This window comes from Herpailurus yagouaroundi, unplaced genomic scaffold (genome assembly GCF_014898765.1).
Source record: "Herpailurus yagouaroundi ecotype Mexico unplaced genomic scaffold, PumYag 192, whole genome shotgun sequence".
In the NCBI taxonomy this organism is placed as follows: domain Eukaryota; kingdom Metazoa; phylum Chordata; class Mammalia; order Carnivora; family Felidae; genus Herpailurus; species Herpailurus yagouaroundi.
In genome coordinates, this window is record NW_024412423.1 from 19633637 (window position 1) to 19659464 (window position 25828).

Consider the following 25828-nt stretch of genomic DNA (forward strand, 5'->3'; position numbering starts at 1 on the left):
ATTTGTGTGCACGCTCTTTCTCTCTCTCTCCTCTCTCTCTCTCACATAAACGTTAAAGAAAATTCAATAAATAAATAATATAAAATTGTGAGTGTTTTATGAGAAGGAGGGACTGTTTTCAATGTAAAAGAAACTCTAGAAAATTTTTCCCTTAGGGAAAAAAAAAAGCACAAAGCCCTATTCCATGGCTGCATTTGGGAGGACCCCATGAGGTCTGCAGACTGGCTCTGTCTCGTATCTGGTGGTAACTCTGAGGCAGTGGCTCAGAGAAAGACAAGTCTTTCTCTTTTCTCCTGGCCAGACTGCAGCCTCCTACTTGTGGACAAAACAGAGTTCATGAGTGTGCCCTCACCCTTCCTTCCTCAGCACAGGATGTGTGATCATCCCCTCCATCCAAAGGCATGTGGGGCTGTGATTGTTATTGTTTATTAATTAAAAAAAAAACACAGCATCTCAATCTGTGCGGCACCTTTTCTCTTGTGTTACCTCACCCTGTGAGGCAGGTAAGACAAAAACTGTCATACCCATTGTATAGATGAAGAAACTGAGGCTACAAGAGGTCTCATTTGAAGCCGCACAGCTAGTAAGTGGCAGAATGGAGACTTGATGCAGATCTGACTGACATCCAACTTAGTGATTTTTCCTCAAAACCTTTTCCCTCTATTCCAAGCTTTTTCTGAGCTAAATTTGATCCCCTTAATAAAGCCAAAGACTGAGAGTGCTGCAGGTATAATAGGTGTGTGGAAAGGACTGAACCCCACCCTAGGAGCCTTAAGCCAAGCCCTGCAGACTCAGGTGCTGGGTGGCCTGACCTCAGCACAGCTCCTCTAGGACACCTCAGAGCCAGCATCATCAGGCACTAGGGGAGTGGGTTCAAGGAGGCAGCTGTTTCCCATAGGCATGTCCAGCAGAGCCAGTATTCTTTGAGCATCCTTCTTGACCCACCCAGGTCATGGAGGTCCCTTCTCTGCCCAGGGCTCTAGAGTCTCATTACTCCCAGAACAGAATAGGGTTTTTTTACACAGAGACTCTGGGGCTCTGTGAGACTGACTCTAACCAAGGGCTTTGGGGCAGCTGCCTCAGGTCCTTTCCTATATTGCTGCTGTCACAAAATACTATAAACTAAGTGACTTAAAACAACATATTTCTTAGCTTACAGTTCTGTAGGCTAGAAATCCAAAATTGATCGCAATGGACTAAACTCCTGGTGTCAACAGTGCTCCATTCCTTTCCAGAGGCTCTAGTAGAGAGCCCTTTCCAACTTTCAGAGGCCACCTGCATTCCTTGACTTGTGGTCCCTTCCTCCATCTTCAGAGCCGGCAATCACTGGTCCAGTCTTTCACATAATGCCATCTCTCGGTTTCTCACTCTCCTGCCTCCTTCTTCCCCATTTAAGGACATTTGTTACTGCATTGGATCCATCCAAATAATCCAGGATAATCTCCTTATTTTAAGTTGCTAACTAGCAACCTTAATACCCCGTTGCCATTAGGATAACAGATTCACAGATTACATGTGTTAGTATGTGGGCGTCTTTATTCCTCTAGTATGTGGGCATCCATTATTCTTCCTACTCTTCTGGGTTCTCCAAGGGCCTCATCTTCAGGCATAGACAAGCCAGACGACAATCAGGATGTGCCCACCCATGTTAGAGAGATCCTTTCTTCCCAGGTCCCCTCCCACTTGCTTGCTTCTCATTCAGCCCAGTCTGTCCTGGATTCCTCTTCTCTCATCCTCTGCTCCCAGTTTTAGGTAGAGAGGAGCTGGGCAGGAAGCACCAGCGAGTTTGGACACAGAGAGGGATATGAAGGTGGGTGCAGCAGGGCTATGGGAAGCCCCAGGGGGCTGAGCACCTCCTACCCAGAGACCCTGCACTTCCCAAGAACTAGGGGCAGAGCCTAGCCCCTGAAGACTCAGACACTGAGGTCTAAGGGGCAGCTCTAGGGCTGGAGAGGTAGGTAGCCAAGTATCCCCCTCCCCCAGGTAATGATTCCTGTCTGCCTTTACTCATTCCCTTTCCCCTTTCCTTCTCTGAGACTCAGGCTGGAACCCTTGGGCCCCCCAGAAGGAGCATCTGTCCCTGAGCTGCTTGGTGAGTGCCTGGGGGTTCTGAGATCCTAGTAGGATGGCCTGTGGACAGTACAAGGAGAGAGGGGCTGGACAGGGCCTTTGGCCCTCCTAGGACAGTGACCACCTTGCCCCAGTTTGCCCAGGACTTAGTTGTAGCACTGAAAATACCACATTATAGGAAACACCTCAGTCCTGAGCAAACTGGGACAGTTGGTTACCCTACCTCCAAGGCCCTTTGCACCTCCTAATCTACCATAGATTACCTCTGCAGCCTGGACAGCTGGCTCTTTGGACTCTTAGATCCCAACCTCTGCACAATTTGTGGGCACAGAGAGACCTCTAAGCTGAGGAGGGGCCTCAAGCCAGTGCTGGGGAAGCATAGATTCCTACTTGCAGTGTGTCCTGGAAAGGTGCCACACATGGAAATTGTGCCTATGTCTGCAGGGGACAGTGCTTCTAGCTACGTGCATGGGGGAGTGACAAATTCTGTTTGCACCCGAGTCTCTAAAAATGTAGTCGCCTGATTACCTAGGTGGTATGTTGCAGGTGGCTTGAAGAAATGTTTCTGTGTGCTCATCTGTACTTCTTATTCTGTAAAATTAAACCTTTCATTTGTGTACATTTTTAATAAAAGAAAGTAATGAATGACTCTGCCTTCACATCTCCAGCTGTCCTGCTGAGGCACATGAATGGGATATGGTGCATGTAGTGGGACACAGAGGCCCTTGCTCTGGAGCCTCTGGCCCTGGCCATTAGCTGGTCATGGCTCAGGGCTCTACTTCAGGGGTAGAGCCAGTTACCACTGTCCTCCCTGCCTCTCAGACTCTTCCCCTGTACCCCAGAGTCCAGCCTGGCTTGTCCTCCTGGGGAGGAGCCAGAGAAGCCAGGTGGGCAGTGGACAGAACAGGTAAGCAGATGCTGACCCAGGGTTTTGCAGGAGATGCTCTCAGGTGCCAATCCTGCCTGAGCACTGTGAGAATACAGAGGAAATAAGCTGTTTGCTCCTGGGGAGCTCCCAGTCTGGTTGGAGAGATTGGGTACTCCCCAGACCACAAGGGGAGTGGCAGACAGGAAGGGGACAGGCACTGGATGGTGAGGCTGTGTTTGTGTGGGCCGTGAGATAAGGGAGAACCCCAAGGTCACCTTGTATGTGTCTTATTATGCCCAGAGACCAAAAATGGGGTCCTAATGAGTGGCCTGAGGCAGCCCCCACCCCCAGTTGGGGCAGATGGTCTCCTGAGCCAAGAACACTAGCAGCCCAGTTTATAACAGAAGGGTGGTGATGAATGGTCACCAGCCTTGGAATGTTGGAGAGCCCTTCAGGTCCTTCTCTCTGCCCCACCCTCGCACCCACCCACCTATATGGCAATGCCAGGCTCCCACATCTAGGAGCCCAGCCCTCACTCACCATGGCTCTCAGCATTCTGACATCCAGCACCTCTCCCCTTTCTGGCAAGCCCAGAAAGAGCACTTGGAGGGGAATCCTGGACCTCCAGCAGAGGCACTCATGCTTCACTTCCCAACAGCCCCCACCGAAGTCCACCATCACCCTACTGTGGCCAAAATGTCAGGATTTCTCAACTTGTTCTTAGTTTTAGGAAAATGATAGCTATTCTGGCCTAATGACTCCTTCCTATACTACCTCTGATCCCCAAATACCAACTCTGTATCCACACAACTTCCTCACTCCATGAAGTCAGCTTTCTCAGAAAAGCCTGGCACAAAATCCCCACCACCCGCACCCTGGGACTCCTATGTCCTTGGCTACGTACTTTATTCCCAAACTAAGATCCCAGGCACATCCCTTCACCTCTCTGAGCAGAGATGTGGCTGAGTGTTTTTAATTGCTGTGGAAGAACTCACTGCACCTGCCCTAATTCTGGGCAGATTCATGATTGACAGTGTGAGTGAGAAGTGGTAGCCAACTGGGCACTCCCACATCCACCTGACTGTTAGGGAAAAGGGAAGGGCAGAAACAGAGAAGCGAACCCAGGCCAGTGCAAGGCATTTGGCCAGAAATGGAAGTGAGGGCCCCATCTAGGCTGCCTCAGCTGGGACTGAAGGGCAGAGGAGGGCCCTTTCTGAAGGAAGCCTGCAAGTGAGTCTGAGGCCTCCCTGTTGTAGGGTAACAACCAGTCAGTTGCCTGGGGTGCTGGATTTTCTCAGGGACCAAGAAGCCAGGTTGGATTTAGGACAACCATAGAGTGACTCCAGTCTGATGGCAGGAGGTTAGGATGTACCTGTGAGTGGTCCTGGCTTACACATTCACCCAGAGTTCAGATTTCTGAGTACCCCAAGATCTAACAAAGGGTCTGGTTTAGAGCAGAACAGGAGAGTGCTGGTTGTCTTCCTCTGACAGAGGCACAGCTGCAATGTCCTCTTTGATCCCTAGAGCTGAGATAAGGCCTAGCAGGCCAGAGTCCCCTGCAGCTGGAAGCAGGTTCACAGACACACTGAAGTGGCTGCCCCCTGCCCCGAGGCCAAGTTACAGGCCTGTGTCCTAGTTCCCTGGGGCCCCACCCCTAGAAACTGCAGGTGGCCTCCAAGGCATAGGGGAAGCATCCCTCCCTTGAGGACAAAGTCAAACCCCATCCCACTGGGGCCTAGGGGCCTGTAGCAGCAAAGCCCTGCTGCCTAGTGAGAAGGGGAGCAGGGGAGCTGAAGGCAGGGGCCGGGTCCCAGGATCCAGAATGCCTTCCCTTGGTGTCCCCAAATGCTCTCTTGGCATGAAGTGCTAGTGTCCTGCCCCAAGCAAACTCTGCCAAACATCCTTCCCAGGCCTCAGTTTCCTCCTCTGCCAACAGCCTGAAATTGTGGGACCCATCTGGGGTCCAAGCACAGACAGATGTGGGTTAGAATCCAGGCTTCATATGTTTTAGTTGAGTCATCATGGGCAAGTGCCTTATACCAACTGAGCTTTAGTTACCTGGTCTGCAAACAAGATGCTGTGGTGTAGCACCAGTGTGATAGTGCTTGTGGGGAGCTTGGCACAGCACCTACTGGAAAGTGAACACCCAAGACCTTTGTTGTCATTACCTAGGCAGACTTTAAGGTCCTTCCCAGTTCCTCCCATTTCTGAGCTCATGGAACTGGAGGAAGGATGGCAGGCTGGATGTCTGCCTTTCCCCTGCACTCAATGCCTGCATTGCCTCTAGTATCTCGCCAGTTGAAATTAAACTCTTAGTATACAGTCCCTAGGCCTGCCTCTCCACTGAACCTACGAAAGTGGAGGCTGCTTCTATAATTTCCTATCCCCAGAAAATCAGCAGAAATGGGTTTCTGGGGAGCAGCCTAGAGCTCGGAAAACTATATGGCCAGCCAGCTATACCCTGGTACTGCCTTAGACTCAGCCTCACAAGGGAACCTTGGCTAACAAAGACAAACATCACTCTGCCCAGTAGGTTTAATCTTGGAAAAGGAAGTGCACCAGCCCCCTATTCTCCTGCACTTGTGCCCACTGGCACAAGTGGGGAAAGGTTAGTGCAGAGTTCCCATGAATTTCACACATCCTCACATTGGAGAGTTAGTTGTGCCCAAGTGAAGCAAGGGCATTACATCTGACAGAGACAAAGGCTTCCTGGGTGCTTCCACAGGGCTGCTGAGGAAACCTGTACCCTGCTAACAAGAGGACTTTTGGATCTGTGCAAATAATGTGAAATAAGACCAAACGGTCCCAGAGAATGACAGCCCGGGCATGACCCAACCCCACCAACCAGCGGGCATCACTCCCGGAGGAAAAGACTCCACCTTGAACCAGGCCCAAGACTTTTCCTGGGACTTCATTTCTGTCTTTGGCAGTCCCTGTTCCAAGCTTCCAGAGATCTGAGTAAGTGCTTAGCTTGCACACAGCCCACTGACAGATGTTGAAAACTGATATATCAAGAAGGGATGGTTTGCATTTGTCTTCCCTGATTAGCATATTAGCCTCTCTCTTCCTATTGCCAAGTGAACTAAATGAATAAACCAGCCCAATTAAAGTGACCCTTCGGAGTAAGGCAAGAAAATGCCTGTGACTAACCAGAAATGCCCTTGAATGTCCATAGACCTGGCAGTTCTAGCTGGTATGATCAAGCCCTGGTTTGCTACTTTACCCCAATGGAAAGTGGTCCTTAAGTACAATGTCATCACAACTCCAACAAAACAGATCTTCCAATGACCTCCTAGCTTCCTTAGCCAAGAGTTTCCACCATTAATGCTTAGACTGAAACTCTCAGGAATGAGCCACAAAAGCATGGCAGACCCTTAGAATAATCTTAGATTACTATGCCCAAATTTGGCCCAGATTATACTGATGTTGCTCCATTCAGGTACTGGCTGGCTAATGAGTTGGTATCAGCTGCCATCACAGTTACTGTTTCTCCTGTTGGGCAGGGGTGATGTCCGTGGTAGGGTGTGATGGAACAGCCTGGAAGGTCTGGCTCTATCCCACACCACTTCTCCAGGCCTGGTCCCCAGAACTCAGCTCCCTTGTGATGGGGAGGGGGTAGAGTTTGGGGGTTCCTCCTTAGACATTTCAAGGAGTTGGTCCCAATTACTTAGGACTCCTGAGATAAGAAGAGCTAGAGGAGGTCAGGACTCTGCCATGACTTTGGAGATTGGAAGCCAGTGGGTAGAACTCCTCTCCCATGTTGATAGCTTTTTTTTTTTAATGTTTATTTATTTTTGAGAGAGAGAAAGACAGAGTACAAGCGGGGGAGGGGCAGAGAGAGGAAGACACCGAATCCGAAGCAGGCTCCAGGCTCTGAGCTGTCAGCACAGAACCTGATGCGGGGCTCGAACTCATGAACACAGAACCTGACGCAGGGCTCGAAGATCATGACCTGAGCTGAAGTCGGATGCTTAGCGACTGAGCCACCCGGATGCCCCCCATTTTGATAACTTTTAAGTGATGGACTGACTTCACATATTAGAACTTGCAAGATTTCCACAGCCTGGGACTTCAACATACCCACTGCCTACTCTAAGTCAGAGATTAGGTTGAAGGATGAGAGGAGAGTAGAAAAGTCAGAAGCAGTCCCTGCTATTTGCTCTGGGTTGCATCTCTTCCCTCCCATTGCTCCTTAGTCGACTGTACCTGGCTTCACACTACACCAGACATCCTTAGCTAGAAGAGCCACCTGCTTGAAGACCTTGCCAAGGCCCCAGTTGGAAGCCACAGGCTAGCCACCTTAATCCACTTCTCCTCAGTAAGCCCAACTCCTGGGCCTCAGAGGAGCTGGGAAAGGTCATGTCATCCATTCCTCTGTCCCCAGGTGAGGCTACCCTCGAAAAATCCAGGTGGATCTTCTAATGCACTGGGCTTGATATTGGGGTCTCTCTAGACATCCACAAGCCAAAGGCCCACCGAGTAGGAGGCCACATGCTACTCACAGGGCATGTCCAAGATCAGGCAACAATACTTCCTGAGCTTTGCAGAACATGTTAGACTGATCTTGGCCTATTTTCTAGTTTTTTCATCATTTTCTCACTCAGCTTTCCTCCTCTACCAAGGGCCTGTCACACTCCTTCCAGGGGGCTGGTCCCAGGGAGGGGATCTAAATCCAAGCAATTTCTGGGACTAAGAGTATGGAGAAGTGTCCACAGGGCTTGGTTTCCCTGAGCAACACCCTTACTGCCATGGCCTCACTCCCTAGATGTTGATAGTGGTACCAGCTAGTTTCCCTTGGCCAGCCTTACTGCTAGGTACTGCTTATCCCCCAGGGCAGGGACTGGTTGGAGGGGGTGTGGTGATGAGAAAAGCCCAAATCCAGACCTTTCACCTTCAGACATTCCTTTGACTTGGGCCTTATTTGAAGGAGGCATTGCCATATGGCAGTAGTTCTCAACCCATGGTTTTCAGAAACATTGTTCTGATCATAGAGATTTTGTGTGCATGAGCTCAGCCAGAACCTTGAAGAGACATGGAGGAAGGAAAAGTGTTCCATGTAGTCATCCAAGCCCTTCCTAACACATTTGTGCATCGACCTGTTTTACAATACACTGAACAGCTGGTATTCAGCACTGATAGTTACTGTTGGCCATCAAAATAGTAAAATACTCTCGAATTGGCAGGTAAGTGGCCCCAAGTCCATCCCTAGTGTCCTCCAGCCACTCCAACCTCTCCCTCTCAGATCTGCCCCCAATCCAGTATCTGTCTGTACTGTCCAATAAAGTAGCCACTAACCACATGTGGCTACATACATTTTAACTAATTCAAAATTCAGTTCCTTCATCGCACTGGCCACATTGCTCAATTGGCACATGTGACTTTGCCACTGCCTACTATATCGGACAGTACAGGGAGAGAACATTTTCATCACTGCAGAAACTAGACAGGTAGTGCCCAGTACAACAGGCCTTGGTATCCTGTTCTGGGCTGGGGTCTGTTGTGACTGTCCATGACTGTTCTATACCTACCAATTGTTAACTTTCTGAAGTAGCATCTGAGTACACTTGCATTTGAGTTTACCAGGACATATACTATATGGCACATTACTCAGAACTCAAAACCTAACACTCCCCAGGCCTTTGAGCCCCAGTTCAACTCACTGCCCGGCAATAAAGCCAAGGGCAAGTGAATGTATTTATATGAGCATGTCCCTTTGCCATGACTGTCCCCTCTTCCTGTCATCTTCTTTGTGAACATAACTGAAAGGATTTTGCATTGGTGTATGTCACTGCTCACCCCTAAGTCAAGTTCAGGCAGGATGCCAAGAATGAGTCCATCACAATATCTCTACAAAAAGTAAAATGATTTGCAATTTATATCTAAATAAAAGGCCACACCTCTTATAAACAACGAACTTTTTATAAAAAGACAAATGTACATATTTACATACATGTACATATGTGGTCACACATGACTTAGTGATTACAAGGCATTTCCAATTTTAAAAATCACACCAAGATACTCACACTTCCCTCCCAGGGCCTGCTGAGGGCTGCTGGGGCCCGCCTGAGGGGGCAGGTGGGCACAGGGCAAGGCACTATATAAATAAACAAAGGCTGAGAGCTTGGGGGAAACGTTAGTGTACACCTCTGATCAGAAACGTGGCAAGGTCCACAAGAAAAAGTGCCGAGTTTTGTCCCAAGCCCCTCAGCCCGAGCAGGGTGGAGCTCCTCTGAGGCTGAGGGAGCACTGTCCTGCAGGGCCCCATTTTCCTTCACATTTCACTGGCTTTGGAACAGTCCCCAGGGCTCAGCTGGGAAGGGAGGGGGTTCTTTGGGAATAGGATTCACTTAGTGCAATTGTCTCTTAGTGCAGAGCCAGCCCTGGGATTGGTGCTGTGCTTTTCTGAGGTCGTTGGTCTGTTCCCTCGGGCCACCTCAGTGACAGCAGAACCTTCTCCAGGCAGCTGGGCTTAGGGGGAAAAGCTGGAGGCTGACTCCTAGCTGAGACCTCCACCTGACACATCAATCTCAGAACCCCATCTTCCCAGGAGACAGGGCCAGCTTTATCCCACAAGATGAGCCCAGATCCCAGCCTGCCAGACCCCAAGAGGCCACTGTCCCAAGGAGGGAGGCCCCATCCCTGCTCAGCAATGGGGTCATACTTTGCCATGTCAAGGAGCCCATAGGAGTCCTGTTTCTTTGCATCACAGCTACCATGATGACAGGTCCTGCTTGCTTAGGGGAGTAAGAGGGGACCGGGGCCCAGCTACGGTGCACAAGGAATGGCCTGGATGGAGGGCAGCCTGACTGGGGGCAACAGGCTGTCCAGCCAGCTGTTGTCCATGTTCTTCAGATCTGAAGCTATCAGCCCGATAAACCCTAGAAGATGTGAATAAAGTTGTATGAGGATGGAGGGTGAGTGCAGTGTTCTCCTCCCAGCCCCCAGCCCTATCCCCATAGGCCCAGACACAGCAGCCTCTACCGTCCACCCACAGCAACAGGGCCCCCCCCTCATCTTTAAGCAAACTGCGTGCATGGGAGCAACAGCCAACTCACAAGCTGTCTGTACCAAGAAGAGTTGAAGAAAGGTGCTCTGCCTCTGCTGCTCCCCAGCCCAGCCCTCCAGCCCTCTCCCACCCCCTGCATGGTTCTCCCTTCTCTGAGAAATCTAGTGGATCCAGAGACTTCTTACCCCCAGGGCGGTCAACTTCTGGCTCCTCCTTGCAGCTGAAATCTCCATAGAAAGACGGGGGCTGGGCCCCGGGTTCATTGAGCAGGTACCCCTTCCCATCCACATTTGTCGGCTGCCATCCCGTCTGCTCCAAGAGCTGGGGACAAAGGAGCAAAATGCCATTGGCTTACTTCCAGGGCAGACTCATTCTGTGGCCCTGCCTTCAGAGAGCTGAAGCTTCCCTGCCAGGATCATACCCTTGGCCATTTTCACATTCTCAGATGGATGCAGATGTGGAATGAAGACAGGACAGGGACCTGGGAGGTGAGGGTCTGCCCTGGACTCACACTCCCACATCTACCCTCTGGCGCAGAATCTCTAAGACTTTCCCTCTCAACTGGGTAAGGACATACCAACTGAGAATGTGGCTTAAAGCAATGATTAGCATAGTGATTCAAGAAAAAGAGGTCTAGAAAAGCTAGAGATAGAGCTATGGCTATGTCTCAGGTTGTCTATGCTGATGAAACAAAGCCTGGGTACACTACTGCAAAACTTTTTATATTCACTTTTAAAATTGAAGCAGGGGGGAAAAAACCTGCTTAAATAATGTGCTTTAAAAAAAAAGAAAAAGGAAAAACCCCATCAAATTACAGATCCCAAAGGGTGATTATTAAAACCTGATGTGCCATTTCCCTAACTAACAGGGCAGCAGGCCTGGGGCACGCTGGGGCGGAAGACACAGGCCAGGGACCCAGTGCTGATGACAGCTGACTCAGAGCTGTTTGAGGCTCTAAAGCCTGCTCCAGTACAACCTGTCAGAAATCAGGCCTCCCTCCCATCCTCACTTCCAGTGTCTTTCCCACCAGCCCAGGAGGGCAGTGGTCCCCAGCCACATGGATGTGGCACCTGTAGGACTATGGAGGCAACCAGGTCACAGTAGCAGCTGCCTACCCTCCGATTTGTGAGCTCTAAGTGGTTTTCTCTCTCCTCAGAAGCAGCCACTTCAAAAGAGTGCCCAGGGTGGAATGGGCCTTACCTTCATGATGTCCTCAGTTAATTTCCCTTCCTCGTCCTCATCTGTTGTGGCTGTGGATGGGGAAGAGCAGAGAGGTTGGCTGGCAGTCAGCCAGGCTTTCCCCAGCAATTCCAGCAGTGCCAGATCCCCCTGCCCCTTCACATGTCCCCACACACTGACCTCCCAGCAGACATCTGCCTGCCATGGAGATTCCAGAACAGGTCATTGTCCTAGTGACTCAGCCTCCCAAACCCTGAAGCCACACCTCTTCCCACCCCCTTGCTTCCTTCCTCACCCTCAGAGACTGGGCTGCAGAAGAGCCAAGAAAACTAGCAATGTTAGACCAAAATGCAGCCCCCGGCCCCCATTCCCTCTTTTCTCTAGCACAGCACAGGCAACTCAATGCCAGGTGGAGTTCTGAGCATCTTCCTGCCCTCAGGACATCCTTCCCAGGACCCAAACAGTCAGGCAAGCAGGCCCCAGAAGCACAAACCTTCAGAGGTGGAGGGCATAGGTGACACCTGGAAGTTGTACAGGTCACTGGTGCTGTCTGGCACAATATCCACTGGGATGTGCCATTCAGGGAGAGTGCTACTAACGGTACACGGTGACAGGGCTGAAGGACAGCAGAAACCACACGTTAGAACTGTGTGCTCTCTTAGTTTGCAAGATACCCAGCACCCCCAACCCTGCAGCCTGCTCCAATAGGCCACCATCCACAAGCACAATGCATCCTACAGCCAAGAGAAGGAGCCATCCCAATGACCTGTTTGGTCCCCTGCCAGACTGGGCCCACCTCACCTGGAGTAAGGGCCCGCTCAACCTCTAAGTCCTGCCCAATGTAGCCCTGAGCTGTGTAGCTGCTGTGGTCATCAGGCAGGGTCGAGCTGCTGAGTCCATCGGAGAAGGTATCAGGACTGGAGTCACCACATGACTGCAACAGGAGAAAGAAGCTTAGGCCCAAGCTTGCTATGGCACTTCTTCCATTGTCCACTCTGAATCCCGGGTGACCAAAGACTAGCAGCTTAGGACCACACTCACCTTCCTCTTGGCCTTGGTCTTAGCATCTCGGCTGGACTTGGACTTTCTCTCTGTGAGGCAGATAGGCTGTCAGTCTTGGTATAGGCATACCAGCCCCAGTTGCCCCTCTTCCTCCCTCCCACCCTCCCTGAGAGCTTTCTGATGACCCAAAGCCCTCGGATACCTTTCCTCTGGTTCTTGGTGAGGGGTGGGAGCATCCGGTACACCCGCACAGCTGAGCTGCCTTTGTTCCTGCTCTGGTCCTTCACTTCCTCAATGTCTGGCAGGGAGTTCATGGCACAGCGAAAGTTAGCCTTCCATGTCTTGGGATCTGGCTCCTTTTCCCCTGCTTTGTATCGGCCTAGTGGGCACAAGAGTGAAGAGGACTGTCAGGGCCATACGTGGGGATCCTCAGCCGACCCCTGGCCTGGAAGGAGGAAGGAGACAGTACCCCTAAGCTCTCATGCTGCCAGAGATCCAAACTGGCCAAATAGCAGGTATTCCTGGGTGACCCTCTGCAGGCCCTGGGGGCTCTCAAATGCCCAGGCTTGGCTTAAACACATCCCACAGGTCCTTCCTGAAGGACCCAGCCAGAAGCACTAGAGGGCCCATATGTCCAAAAGTGCTGTATTGGTCCTAGACCAGGCCCAGTCTCCCTGCTTGGTCTGTCAGCAGCCAGAGAGTAGGGACTAGGGTTTATGTGATATTTCTAAACACAGGAGTGGGCAAAAAGTAGGCATCAAAGAACAGTTAGTGATAAGTGTGCTGACTGATATGAGATGGACCAAGAACCCCAACACTCAAGGATAAAAGGAGGCTGCCAACCAGATGGGCCTTTGGCCAGGACCTTGGTAAACATGAAGAAAATGGAAGGCCTGGGTCTCTTTCATTATCCAGGTTCACAACTGCTTTTGCCAAGGAGAACTTTAATCCAGCCACAAACTCTGTGAAACCACAGTTTCTAAGATACTGACTTCACAAGTTCCTTTAAGAACTTGCTGAAACGATGAACTTTTCCCCCAAAAGTACAAGTCAGCCCCGTGCTCACTCCCAAATTCTGTACACCATCTCAGGGAATTCAGAGACCCCAGTGAAGGGCCTCTGTGTTAACAGAAGTGACTCCCCTTGTCTCCTCCCTGCCCCAGCCCCTCCAGGCCTGGAGACCAGGGCACACACCTGTGTGAATGGCCCAGCTTCGGAACAGACAGGCATCTTTGTTGATGTCCCAGCCATGCTTGGCAGCATGCTTCCATGGAATCTGGAAGATCATCTCCTCCTGAATGGCACACATAGACACAAATATACAAGGCTGTGTCAGCTCAGAGGCCATAGGCTTTTAGCATGAGTCTGCCCGGCACCACCCCCCGCAACCCCACCAACCCTGGTCTGGGAAAAGGCTGACTTCCCCTTTTCACCCTGACATCTGGTTTAGGTTGACCCATCCTGAGAATGGCTTAAACAGAGTACTCTACCACTCTAGATCTCTCAGAAGGGGCTCTGGGTTCTGAAGAACTATGGCAACATCAGCTCAGCAGAGATCTCCCTCTGCCTGTTACAGATGTGCTGGGACCCATATAGAGCACCTTAGGATGCTCTCTGGTGCTTTTCAGCACCAACATGGAGGTGAGAACTCCATCCGTTAGATAGGGGCTGCTTGGGACACCTGGGACCACTGGCTCCTGCCCAGCAGATCCTGGCCATATACCTAAGGGAGCCCTGGGCCAGACTTGGATGCTAACTATGTGCGTGACCCTGGCACTGTCACTGTACCTCTTGGTCCCTCACTGGTTTCTCTTCTGTGAAATGAGCAATCACAGTGACAAATATAAGGACTAAGTCTCACTGTTATCATTACTGGTGGTTAACAGTATAGATTTTTGAGTCAGACTTCTTGGATTCAAATCTTAGCTTTATCACTTTTTTGTACGATCTCATTATCTATCTCTCAGTGCCTCAGTTTCCTCATCTGAAAATGGAGATATTAATAGTATCTACTTCACAGGGCTACTGTGAGTATTAAAGGACACAATGTAAGTCACATTGTTAGCATGGTGTCACACTCGCTTATAGGGAGTGTGCAATAAGCATGAGCCATCATTATTTTTATTATTACTATTAAGTCTGCAGAGTCTGTGTTACTCTTTGTGCACAAGCATGAGGTTTTTTGGGCCTGGGCAAATGGTGCAAGGTTAATTCTTGGGTCCCTTGCTGAAACAGCCGTCTTGTTGCCAGCAGTGCCCACTTCTCTGTCTCCTGTCTCTCTGACTGGAACCCTGCAGAATGCTGGGTGTTTATACGGGTCTCAGAAGAGACCAGATGGCTCTGCAGATGCTGAGAGTCCTCGTGCTGGAAACCATCATTGCCCTCACGTGGGTGTCTGTCGAGTCCATATCAAAGAAGGGAGAAAGGCACAAGTCGGGCAAGTGGGACCCAAGACTGGCCCTTGTATACTCCCTCCATGCAGGACCGACTGGGAAGCACATATGCCTCCTCCCCATCACTTCCCTTTTTGAGCTGCATCTGAAGCTTTGGTCCCCCAAAGAACATGTGTTAAGATAGTAGCAGAAAAACCCAAAAAGTTACACTCACTTTATTAATCCAGATCAGCCCTGGGATTTGGTTGGAATTAATCTGCATCTCTAGCCAGGGTCTCATGCGCATCCGAGTGATGGGCATGTTGGCTGTAAAGAGAAAACAGAGGGTCCTGTTTGGAGTCTGTTGAGCAGCCCCGAGGCACTATCCTGCCCAATCTCCCCACCCCCAGGTCAGTCAGTTACTTTCCCCAGCCTTGAGCCAAGCACCAGGCACCACAATCACGGGGAAGGGGGCTTTCACTGGAATAAAACTGCCCTCCAAATATTTTCAGCGTCTTGGGCAAAAACACTTCAGCCCCTTCCCCCACATTCCTCTAAACACTTGGGAGAAGACAGGCATGCAAGTGATGGTTTCAGGATTTATGTGAAGGAAAAACAGATATAATACAAAGATATCTTAATACCAAGACTTTCCTCCTCAAATTCAAATCCTTGTGGGAGAGGCTTCTTTTGGTTGACGCCAAGAAATTTCCCTACTAGAGTTGCTGCCACTAGCTGTGCACCTTCCCTAATGGCAAGCAGTCACCCAGCATTCTACCCCCACCCCCTATCCCATCTATTCTACGCGCTCTCAGACAGCCACAGTGCAGAGGCCGGGAAGGCTCTGCCCCTCCTGCCTGGCTCCCCGCCTCCGCGAAGAAGCCGAAGGAACACCTGTGGCGCCTCTTCCCGTAGCCCCAGCAGGTCTGCCAGCCAACCAGGGCAGCAAGCCCCAGCCCCCCAACACCTGCACGTACAGCCTAAAATCTGAGGCCCGGGTGCGGAGCTGGGACCGCCAAAAGCCCGCGTGGGGAGCACAGGGCGCCCACGCGCGGACGTACACTCCAGTCCCCAGCAGCGCTCGTGGATGCGCGCGACAAACCTACCGAGCCACCCAGAGGCCCCGGCGGCTCCGCGCACGCAGATCTGCGACAGCGGCCGGGCGCCGGCAACCTCGGCTCGTGGGCGGTCCACGCCGCGGCCCGCCCTCCCCGCGGTGCCGCTCGCCGCTCCTCCAGCGCCCTCACGAGCCCGCGCGGGGGCCAGGCAACGCTGCGCGCCCGCGACTCTCCCGGCTGGGGTTGCCGGCCCCCACTTCCTGGAGCCCCGCGCGTCTTTGTTCGACGCCACCGCCCCCCCCACCCCCCCGCAGCGAAGGCGGGCTCACCTCCGCAACGGGCGCGATCCAGCAGCGGCGCCCGAAGGTCCCGGCGCGGCTGGGGCAGCTGTGCCGGCGCGGGGAGCGCAATTCCGGAGGGGAGCGGCAGGCAGAGGATGCCCGGGTCGAGGGGCCGTTGGGCTCGGCTGGCTTTGGCTTGGCACTGCTCCCACTGGCCTCTGCTCGGTCGGGCTTGGTCGCACGTCCTGCCTCGACGAAGGAGTGGCGCGCTCTGCCGGGGCAGCGGCGCCGGCGAGAAATCTAAACACTTAGCGGGATTCCCCCAACCCAAGCCCAGCCCCGCCTCCTAAAGAGCCGCGAGGGCGCCTATTGGCCAGCGCCGCCCCATCATTTCGGGGAAATCAGGCTGTTGTAGAGCTAGCGGCGAAGGGGAAGTACAGGGCGGCTGCTCCTCCCCACCCCCTCCGGCCCGGCGCCGCCGCCCTGGGGCGACCGCGGGCCCGCCCTGTCCGCCCCCCCCCCCCCCCCCCCCAACACCGGTTCGCCCGGGAGAAAGCTGTCCAGGAAAGCCGAACGCCCCCGGCCCGCAGTTGCTCCCCTCACTCCGCATTCTTCCAGACTGCTGGCTCCTGTGGCCATCTCCTCACCCTCCTCTCCCTGGGAACGTCTATCTTTTGAAAGCAGGTGAGGAGGTCACCCGGACACCTGCCGTCTTCTTCAGAGTGGACACACTGGGATTGAATCCCCGTAAACTAGCCTGGTTCCTCAAGCCTGCTAATGAAGGAAGGGTTTCGGCCCTCATACTACTCCTTCTTGAGGGGTGACCCACGTCCTGGTCACTCACCTGCCTTGGGGAATTAAGGGAAAGCCTACTCTGCCTGGGGTGCTGCCTGGGGCCACCGAAGGAGAGGAAATCCCAGTTTGGCTGCTGCTGTTGGCACGGCTGGAAACCTCAATCTCCTCAACTAGAAAATAACAAGAAACCCTATTTTCATGGTTTACGGTGACATAGAAATGATGTCTGTAAAGCACCATGCCCCCCACCTGGGCAGCAGATGCTGCTTTTGAGGTCCCTACCCAGAACCTAACTGTGACAGAGAGGCACCTCTCCCTGTCCTGGGTCTACATCCTTGGGACTGCCCTACAGCTGACCTTAGGATAAAGAAGTGTTTCAGAGAAACTCGGACTGCTGATTTGGAGAAGGGCTCAGGGAGCCTTTTCCTCCTTGCACTCCTGCCTTCAGCCACCTCCACAGCCTCCCATGGCCAGACAGGTTCTAGGCAGTGGGGGGCGGAGGGGGGGGGGAACGTGGAATTGCTTAGGGATGGACAAAGCCATGATCTGGCCAAAGAGTTGGGGAGCCCAGGTCCCAGTCCCTTGGGAAAGGCAGTTTCTTAACTCTTGTGCTTTCAAGTAGACCTTGCCCCACTTGTACTCCTAGAGGCTGAGCTGAGTTTTCCATCCAGAACTCTGGCCCAGCAGATTCCTTCCTTCACCTCCCCAAAGCTGCTGACTCAGAAGTAAATTGCTTGTCCTGGAGGGCTAGTTGTGTCACTCTCACCCAGCTCCCCCTCCACAGCAGCACCCAGTTGCAGTGGTGCAAGCTATAAATAGACATTGATGTAGTATTGCACCCATCAGTCACTCTCCTGCCTCCCTCCTACAGAGGAAAGGTTGGCTTGATCCAATTCTGATGCACCAGAATCTCATGCTGTGACTAACACCAAGCTTGGTTCCCAAGAGACCAATAAGAATGGGTCAGAGCCATCTCCCAGATAGTGGTGGGTGCAGCAGGTGGGAGAGGCAAAGAGGCAGAAGGAGCTCAGAAGAATGAGCCTAACTGGTATTAAGCAAAATGGAAAAATGGAAGATGCTGAAGCTGGGGAAGGGGAAGAAGGATTGGTGTGCTTTAAGTGACAGATGGAGTGGGAACCCACTACAGAGATCAAGAGCTGAACAAGAAGAGCTGAAAGCAAGTGGCTCCTGACTTGTGAAGTCTGTTTTCTGTGCAGATGCTTGTCCTGTCCCTAAGAACCTGATATGGCCACTGGAAAATTCAAAATGAGATCAGGGAAAGGAAGTTTGCATCTCAGGTTGTGTCTGAAATTTACCAAAATGACCCTTTTAAAGGTATTAGGAAACTGTAAAAAGTGCTTTAAAACAATTTTATTTTAATTCACAGATAATCAGGTGTATGTGGATCTATATCTTTCCATGTCATGAAATGTACTTCTGCAATATAATTTGTAGTGGGTATATATTATTTTCTAATAAGGATAAATAAAAATTTATCCATTAATCTCCTAATAGAGGACATTTAGGTTATTTCCATTTTTTCCTTTTTTTTTTTTAACTTTTTAAATTTTATTCATTTTGAGAGAGAGAGAGAGAGAGAATCCTAAGCAGGCTCTGCATGGTCAGCATGGAGCTAATGCAGGGCTCAAAGTCATGAACCATGAGATCATGATCTGAGCCGAAATTAAGAGTTGGACACTCAACCGAATGAGCCCCACAGGTGTCCCTCCATATTTTCCTAATACAAACAACACTGTATAATTAAATCTCTGCCCACATCAATAATTTTTTTGCTTAGGAGAAATTCCCCAGTGTTTAGAATTTACTGATGAAATTGTCCTTTACATCTTTGAAGGGCTCTTTGACTTTTTTTTTTTAACTTTTATTTTATCTTGAAGCCTGTAAGAATCTGCTTATCATGATTGTGGGTGCTATACTACAAATCAGTGAAGTAAAACTATACCATTTAAGTACCCCAAGTTTTTGTTGTAACTACGCTTTGAGTACCATTCTAAAATGTATCACACATTCCCTATGATGCTAAGCATAGGTTTTTCTTAGTAATTCAGGGCTAGCCCTTTTCTCCTCTTTGACTCAAAATACTCATCTTCTGTCATTCCAGCCATCCCCTCTGGGCAGGTGACCTCCAAATACAACCTTCTGGGCACTCCACTACAATCCAGTCCACCACAGATTAACACATACACAAACAGAACTCTTGGCCTCCCATATCTACACTGCCCCCAGCAGCTTTCTCTCTTCTTAATTCCAGCTCCTTCCCAGGAGAAGTCTTTCCTGTCCTCCTCCCCTCTTTGCCTCACCTGGTCCTCTGGGTCTTCCTTCCCTGCATCTACGTGTTTTCACATTCCAGGACCAGACTGTTGTTACCACAGCTTCCCCTTGGGTCTCCCTCCCTGTCAGGCCTGCCCCTCTAGGCAACTCTGCACTACAATGATCCACCTAATTTTGTTGACCTCCCAACATTCATGTCCACCAGGAGCTTCTGAGCTTCCCCAGACTCTTCAGCCCCACATTCGAGTTGCTGCTCACTCTGGTCCCAGGGGTCCTATTCCAGCCTTATCTCCCACAGCTCTCCTATCCTTGGCAGTAACGAGAGGTCAGTGGGAAGAATATAGGATTTGGGTCTGAAAGCCTGGGTTCCTGTGCTTTTGCCACTGGTGTGACCCTAGGTAAGTTACCATCCCTCTTTGGGCCTCAGGTTTCTCATCTGTAAAAAAGATACTCTGGGGCACCTGGGTGGCTTAGTTCCTTAAGGGACTGACTCTCGATTTCAGTTCTAGTCATGATCTCATGGTTTGGGGGACAGAGCCACTCATCAGGCTCCTTGCTGACAGCGCAGAGCCTGCTTGGGATTCTCTTCCCCTCTCTCTGCCCCTCTCCCACTCCAGCATGCTCTGTCTCAAAAATGTAAACTTAAAAAACAAAAAGACATTCTGTCCATGTGCAATTATTATGAAGAGGAAATTAGATATACTGTCAAACTTTCTTAATTGTAAAACATTAGTCAAATGACACGTATTAACAATAATGCATGAACTTTTCACTGCATTTCTATTCTGTAGTTTTCTCATGTCTCTGCTTCTTCCATTTGCTCATCTCTCTCTTACTCTGATATTTGACAACACTCTCTCCTCCCTCCTCCACCTCATTTCTCCCCCTTCCCCTCCCCACCTAACACACTTCAGTGTCAGTCTCCATTTTAAGGCTCAGAGCAAATATCTGGTCCTCTATGAAGTACTACCAAAGCTACCAAACGAAAGTCCTTCCCCTCCTCAGAATCCCCTGGTCCTTAACTTTCCTGTTGCCTTTTCTGCACTTATCACCTTTAGGAAACCAAGTCTGCATTTTTCTGCAAGTGACCTGAATAGGTTCCTCACACCTGCACATGGTGTTAGCTGGGGGTTAGCTCTGGTCTCACTCACAGAATGCCTCCCATCTATACCATTACTTAATAAGGGTAAATTTCACTGTATTAGGCCTTGGAATTTTCTAGGCTGGCAGGGCCTCCTTTGAGGTGATTTCTGCAATAGCGACAGAGGCGGAGGCAACAAGATTACCCCTGTAGGAGGCTCTTCCCCTTGACCAATCCTGTCCTTAGCCCCCTCCCTTAGGCTCTCAGAAACACAATGTTCACCACCTGGGGCGGAGGGGGGAAGGCAAGGGGGTTGTTCCAGTTAGTTCTAAAGCTCAGGACCCAGTCAGACCCAGTCAGGCTTTAGCCAGGTTTTTGAGACTAGGGGAATCCAGGGCCCCAGTGGGGCATGCTACCCAGGGAGAAAACCAGAGTCCCCAAAGCAAATGAACCTCAAGCATGCCTTCCATTCCAGCCTTCCAGATGCAAAGGGAGGCCTTTCTGAGATGCTCAGAATCTCTTTCAGCTATCATCTCTATTTTCACAGCAAACCTGGGAGGCAGGCAGTCCTCAACTGTGAAGTGCAGAGCACAAGTCAGGCATAAAATCATCAGAAAGCATCCATACGCTTGTAGAATCCAGCCATCATCACCCATCCTGAAAGGAGCCTAGTTGGAAGAAAGTCATTTCTGAATTCATTCAACAAATATGAATTTGCACTCCTGTTCTGGGCCAACTCCAGGTTTGGCTCAAGACTAGCCCCTCCCCTCTCACGGATCTGGCAAAAAGGCTGCATGACACAGCAGAATAAGCGTTGTGCTCTTACAAAAATCATAAATACAGAGTGGGAGGCTGCAGCTGGCTGCAGCTAGGGGGTCCTGCGATGGAAGAGTGGGCCAGGAATCGCTCCGGCGCTGTGGACTCTTCCGGAACCTCGGAGGAGGAGCGGGTGTCAGTGTGGGCTGTCGCTGATGCCCTGTGCAGTTTCATTTCTTATAAACACTGGGTTGGGAGGAAAGAGGCCTCAGCTCCCCATCCGCCCCCGTGGGGCCCGGGATGGGGCCGGGGGTGGGGAGGGTGCTCTGAGGCCAGGCCTGGAGGCCACGTCCCACAGTGACTCTGCATGGGAACAGCAACCTCCCCGCCCCCCACAAGAATGGGTCCCGCAGTACCGCCTGGGCCCACTGTCTTTCGCCTAGATTGCCCCTGGCAGGGTCGTAGGCTTTTCTGGCGGCATCAGCACCCCTATTTCGCCCTAGGGAAGCCGAGTCCTGATCTGGAGCCCCTCGCCTCCAGGTGACCCACGCTCTCGCTGCCCCAGCCTAATATAGGGTGTGTGTGTGTGCGTGCGTGCAGGGGAGAGGGCACAAGCCCTACAGGCTAACTTCCACATTCCTGCTCGGCCCGGCTGGGGGTGAGTCGGGGTAAACGGCTGGCTCCAGGCTGGCCGGCTTCCTGGAAAGGGAGGGAGGGCGGAGAAACGCAAAGCCTCCCAGCCGTGCCGCCCGGGTGGCTGCCTGGGACCGCCCCACCCCCTCCCCAGCTGGCTGCCCTGCCGGTGCCAGGCGGCTCACCTGCCGCAGCCCAGGGCACTTCCTTCTCCTCCCTTGCCCAGCCTCCAGCTGCGGGCTAAGGGTTTTCAGCCGGCTCCGCAGCTCCAGGCTGTGTGAGCTCCGGCAAGCTGCTGAACTGCTCTGTGTCCATTATCACTCCCTCCCCCACCCGGCGTTGAAGCTAGTAACACTCGGAGGGGCAGAGCTCTTTGTAAACGCCCCAGCCCTTCCTTCTCGCCCCTCTGGTTGGCGAGTACACAGTAGGCGCACAGAAATGGCGCCCACCTCTATGCTGCTGCAGGGGAAGGCCGCGTTGCGCACCCCCGCTGGGGCACTCCGCGGACGGATGCAGCCTCAGCGACTCCAGTTGCACTCGAAGCTTTCCAGTGGGAGGCGTGGGTGTGCTCAGCAGCTGGGCAGAGGCTACTCGCCAGGCTTTGCGGGTGGGGGAGGGGCCGGCCGGGCCGCCCAATTGGGACCGGCCCACCCGCGCGGGCCCCAGCCCCCAGTCAGAGTTCTGCGGGGCTGCGCCAGAGGGGCGGGGTCTGGGTTTCGGTTTCTTGCAAACTCCGCGGCCAGAGGGAAACCGAGGAGTTTCCGGGAACCGCGCCGGGAACGCTGAGGTTCGCGCGGCGGCGTGGGGCGGGGGACGGGCGCCCGTCCAGTATCGCGGGTCAGTAGCCCTCTGGAAGTTCCAAGAGGAGCTGGGGAAAACCGGTCCCGGAAAAGCCCCACCTGAATGCACCTGCCCCAGCCCCCACCCAGGTGGTGTTCCCACATAAGGGGTGGAGTGGGGGTATGTGACGGGCTGTACATGCAGGGGTGGGAGGGACTGTGCACAGGCAGGTGGAGGCTGAGGAATCCGGAGGCCCCCTCAAACGGCTGAGCTCCCCAATAGTATCACTCATTGTATATCACGTCTCGTTTTATTGTCATCATAGCTCTTATCATTGCTGAAATTATCCCCTTTGTGGACTTAATTTATTATTTATTGGAGGATTTTTCCTACATGACTGGAGGGTGCAGCCCTGCCTGCCTAGTGCAACCTGCTGGATCTCCAAGGTCTAGAACAAGATTAAGCACAGGGAGGGTCTTGGTGCTTTTTGTGTGAGTGAAGAAATGGAGTGAGAGGTATCTAGGGCGGGCCTTGTGGCCGTCTGACCTGTTCCCAGGGGATCTCTGGGCCCATCTCTCCTGGCTCCCTACCCCTGTCAGGTCCTGTTGATGTCCCCAGGTAAAGGAGTTCTCACTCTGTAGGAGAGGCCTAAGCCCCTTTGTGGTGGGGGGAGTCCCCCTGAGAACTGCCCTCTGGATGGGGTGGTTGGGCATTGAGCAGACTGTAGTCATCACAGAGGAATGCTGGCTGTGAGGGTCAGCCACTTCCTTCCCTCACCAGAGCTTGCAGCTCAGGCCAGGGATGATTGTGGGTTGGGCCTGGATCTGAGCCAGGAAGGATGGAAGTTTGGAATGGTGAGACAGAGTCCAGGACCCTCCCTGGCCTTTTCAGACCAAAGTAATGCCTGGAGTCTGGGTGGGTAGTGTCACCTAAATTCTTGCTTTTGCGACCTCGAGTCTGGGAGAGAGCCAGGGAAACTCCAAATGCTGCAACAGTGGAGCCTGTGCTCTGAGCACAGCCCCTGGTGGCCATCATGACTCATCCTGGGAATCCCAACTCCAGGGGCTGCCCTGGGAATAAAGCTCAGGACAGAGAGGTGGGTCCCCCTATGGGGGCCGGCAACCATGGTAGCAGTTTAGTGAAGCTCCAGACCAATACGTTATTGTCTGCTCCTTCTGTTGCCCAAGGCTGGACCCATTGCTGGTCTTCTGCCCAGTCCAAATAGTGTCTTTAAGACATGGAGCCAAACCCTCATCCTCACCAAAAAATTTGACATAAGAGGACCTGGTTTTCAGAGTGTCTGTACTGGGCTCCATTTGAGGTCATGTTTCAGAAAGTCAGTGTAGCTCAAGCTATAAGATAACAGGAATGTGTCTCTGTGGTTTGGACTCAGCAAGTGCTGAGTTATAGGTATATTTACGTAAGGAAAGTAGGGCATGAGTCAAGAGAACAGGGTGGCCCAGTGGGTGCTCTATCCTGTTCACTCCAGTAGCCCCAGGTTCCAGCCTTGGCTGAGCATAGCAGATGCCCTGTGAACCATTGTGGTGTGGATGGAGATGGATGGGCAGTGGATGGATGGATGGATGAGGTATTCAGATCGTCTCAGCAGTGTGCACACTTTCCCTGAGATGGTCTTGGCAATGAGACAATTTCCACAGGAAGTCTTGGGTGCCCCATAGGGAGGAAGAAGGGAGGGATGTTGCTTTCCTGAGCAGCGCTGTGGTCATTTCTGTCTGGTTTTGTCCTTCCAAGGAGATCTCTGCTCCCCATTACCTTGTTGACCTGTGCCCTCTAAGCCCTGCTGAGAGATTGGGGGTCCAGTGACAAGGGCCAGCCAGCCACAGAACAAGGGGAAAGGGCTGTTAACAATAGGTGGGTGCCATTTGCTCTCTTAAAAGGTAGGTCCACAAAGGACCTCAACTTAGATAGGACCTCAGCTAGGTGTGAAAGGTTCCAGGGCTTTCTCTGAACGTGTCCTCAGGAAAGCATGTGTTGACTGACCAGCTGACTGGCAGGAGCAATGAAGAGTCAGCAGAGACTGACCTGCCTGGACAGACCAGGAGAAAGCATGACTGTCTGCTCTCTGGTTTGGCCCATGACAAGCCACAGTGAGTGTGTCACTGTGTCAGATAGCCAACATTAAATGTTGCTGCGTCCATACTCAGGGGCAAAATGGACAAGCGTGTGCTGTGAAAAGGAGCTTTCTACACCCCAGTAAACAAAGGCATTCTCCCTTCCTGGAGAACCCTTATGAATGTTGGAGATGGCTTTTCACAAGGGCTGGAGGGCACATGTATGACTTTGCTTTTGGTGGAGCAGTACCTCCAGAAGGCTGAAGACTTGGGGGCCTCTGAAGGTCATGGAATGTTGCTCAGCCCTGTGCCTGTGCTGGCCTTGCAGGGGATTTAGAAGTGAGCAGCTGTGGTTCCCACCACTAAGCTGGATGTTCTCCTAGGGTAGAGGATACAAGTATTATAGTCAGAACCACCTCCCCGGCACCCAGCACACTCTTCACAAACAGTAGGCACTTAGTATATACACTGCTGATTGCAGAATGACAGATGTGTGTGATACCTGGAGCAGTAGACAAAGGGGCAGAGATTGGTATTGAGACAGGAGCTATTGATCTTAGCAGGGTCCACAGATAGCTGCTCTGAAGATGGGCCATTCATCAGGGCCTTGAAGGATGAGTCAGTTTAATAGGCTAACCATGGGAGAGGGCATTCCAGGATGCAGGAACAGCCCAAGGAAAAGCTTGGAGGCTCAGAGGTGCAGGACAGATTCTGCCTGCAGTATGGCTTCACGTGGCTGCCTCAGGAGCTGACGCTGGACCAGGACGCTGGACCAGCCAGTGGGGACCATACCACAAAGAAGCACAAATGTACTCAGTAGTCTGGACTTTATCCTGGCAGACAGGGGATCCTCAGGGAAGGACCTTTGGCTCCACTCCTTCTAGAGAACCAGGATCTGTCGTCAGATGTTTGTTAAAGTAAATTCTAGGGCAGGCCCTGTGAGGGTAGCTGGGAGTGACCTATGCTCTAGAAAACTTGCCATGACGGCCATGAAGGATGAAGCATGGGGCACACCAGGATGGACTAAGATGAGGGAAATAGTCTCTTAGGCCACAAAACATAAGGAGGCGGTCACTTTCAGGGGCCAACTCTATACTTGCATGACCCTGAGAGTGAGTGCCTCCTTAAGTTTGGCACCCCAGGCACTGACTTGCTTCACCCTGGCCCGGGACCCTGCAGTGTACTGGAGGCAGGGCAGTGGACAAGATGCAGCTCCTTTGATCTATGCAGATTAGGGCTATGGCCATAACTGAGAGAAGTGGACCTACCTGAGATCAGGATCAGAGGACAGGATTTGGGGATGGCTGGGATGTGGGACGGGTTGAAGCAGTACCCTTCTGAGGGTCTCCATAATTCCACATTCTGGGAAGAGTGTAGAGAGGCCCCCCACTCTGTTAATGTAGTTTGTATGCCTGTAACTGGGGCCAAGGCCAGACTCTGGGCCTTGGTTTTGTCTAGGTTATAAGTCTGAGGAACTGAGGGTTATAAGTCTGAGGAACTAAAGAGAGTAGGGCAGGAGGTTAAAAAGGCCATAGCCTTTCCAGGTCGGGTTGTCCAGGTCACCAGTGACCATAGCTAGA

The 25828-nt window shown here is 52.0% G+C and overlaps 1 protein-coding gene across 2 annotated transcripts; it reads right to left on the reverse strand.

Annotated features, from left to right (window-relative positions):
* Positions 1-8838: 8838 nt before the first annotated feature.
* Positions 8839-16143, reverse strand: IRF1 (interferon regulatory factor 1). 2 transcript variants are annotated; one of them, XM_040444429.1, is made up of 10 exons: positions 15888-16143; positions 14736-14827; positions 13323-13422; positions 12331-12507; positions 12168-12217; positions 11928-12060; positions 11620-11742; positions 11148-11197; positions 10133-10268; positions 8839-9819 (listed from the first exon to the last, which is right to left on the reverse strand). In XM_040444429.1, exons 2-10 carry the CDS (start codon positions 14820-14822, stop codon positions 9707-9709), a joined length of 969 nt encoding a protein of 322 aa, XP_040300363.1. In that variant the 5' UTR covers positions 14823-14827; positions 15888-16143; the 3' UTR covers positions 8839-9706. The 2 variants fall into 2 exon arrangements, with proteins under 2 accessions (XP_040300363.1, XP_040300364.1); XM_040444430.1 differs by lacking the exon at positions 15888-16143 and adding an exon at positions 15607-15628.
* Positions 16144-25828: the final 9685 nt, after the last annotated feature.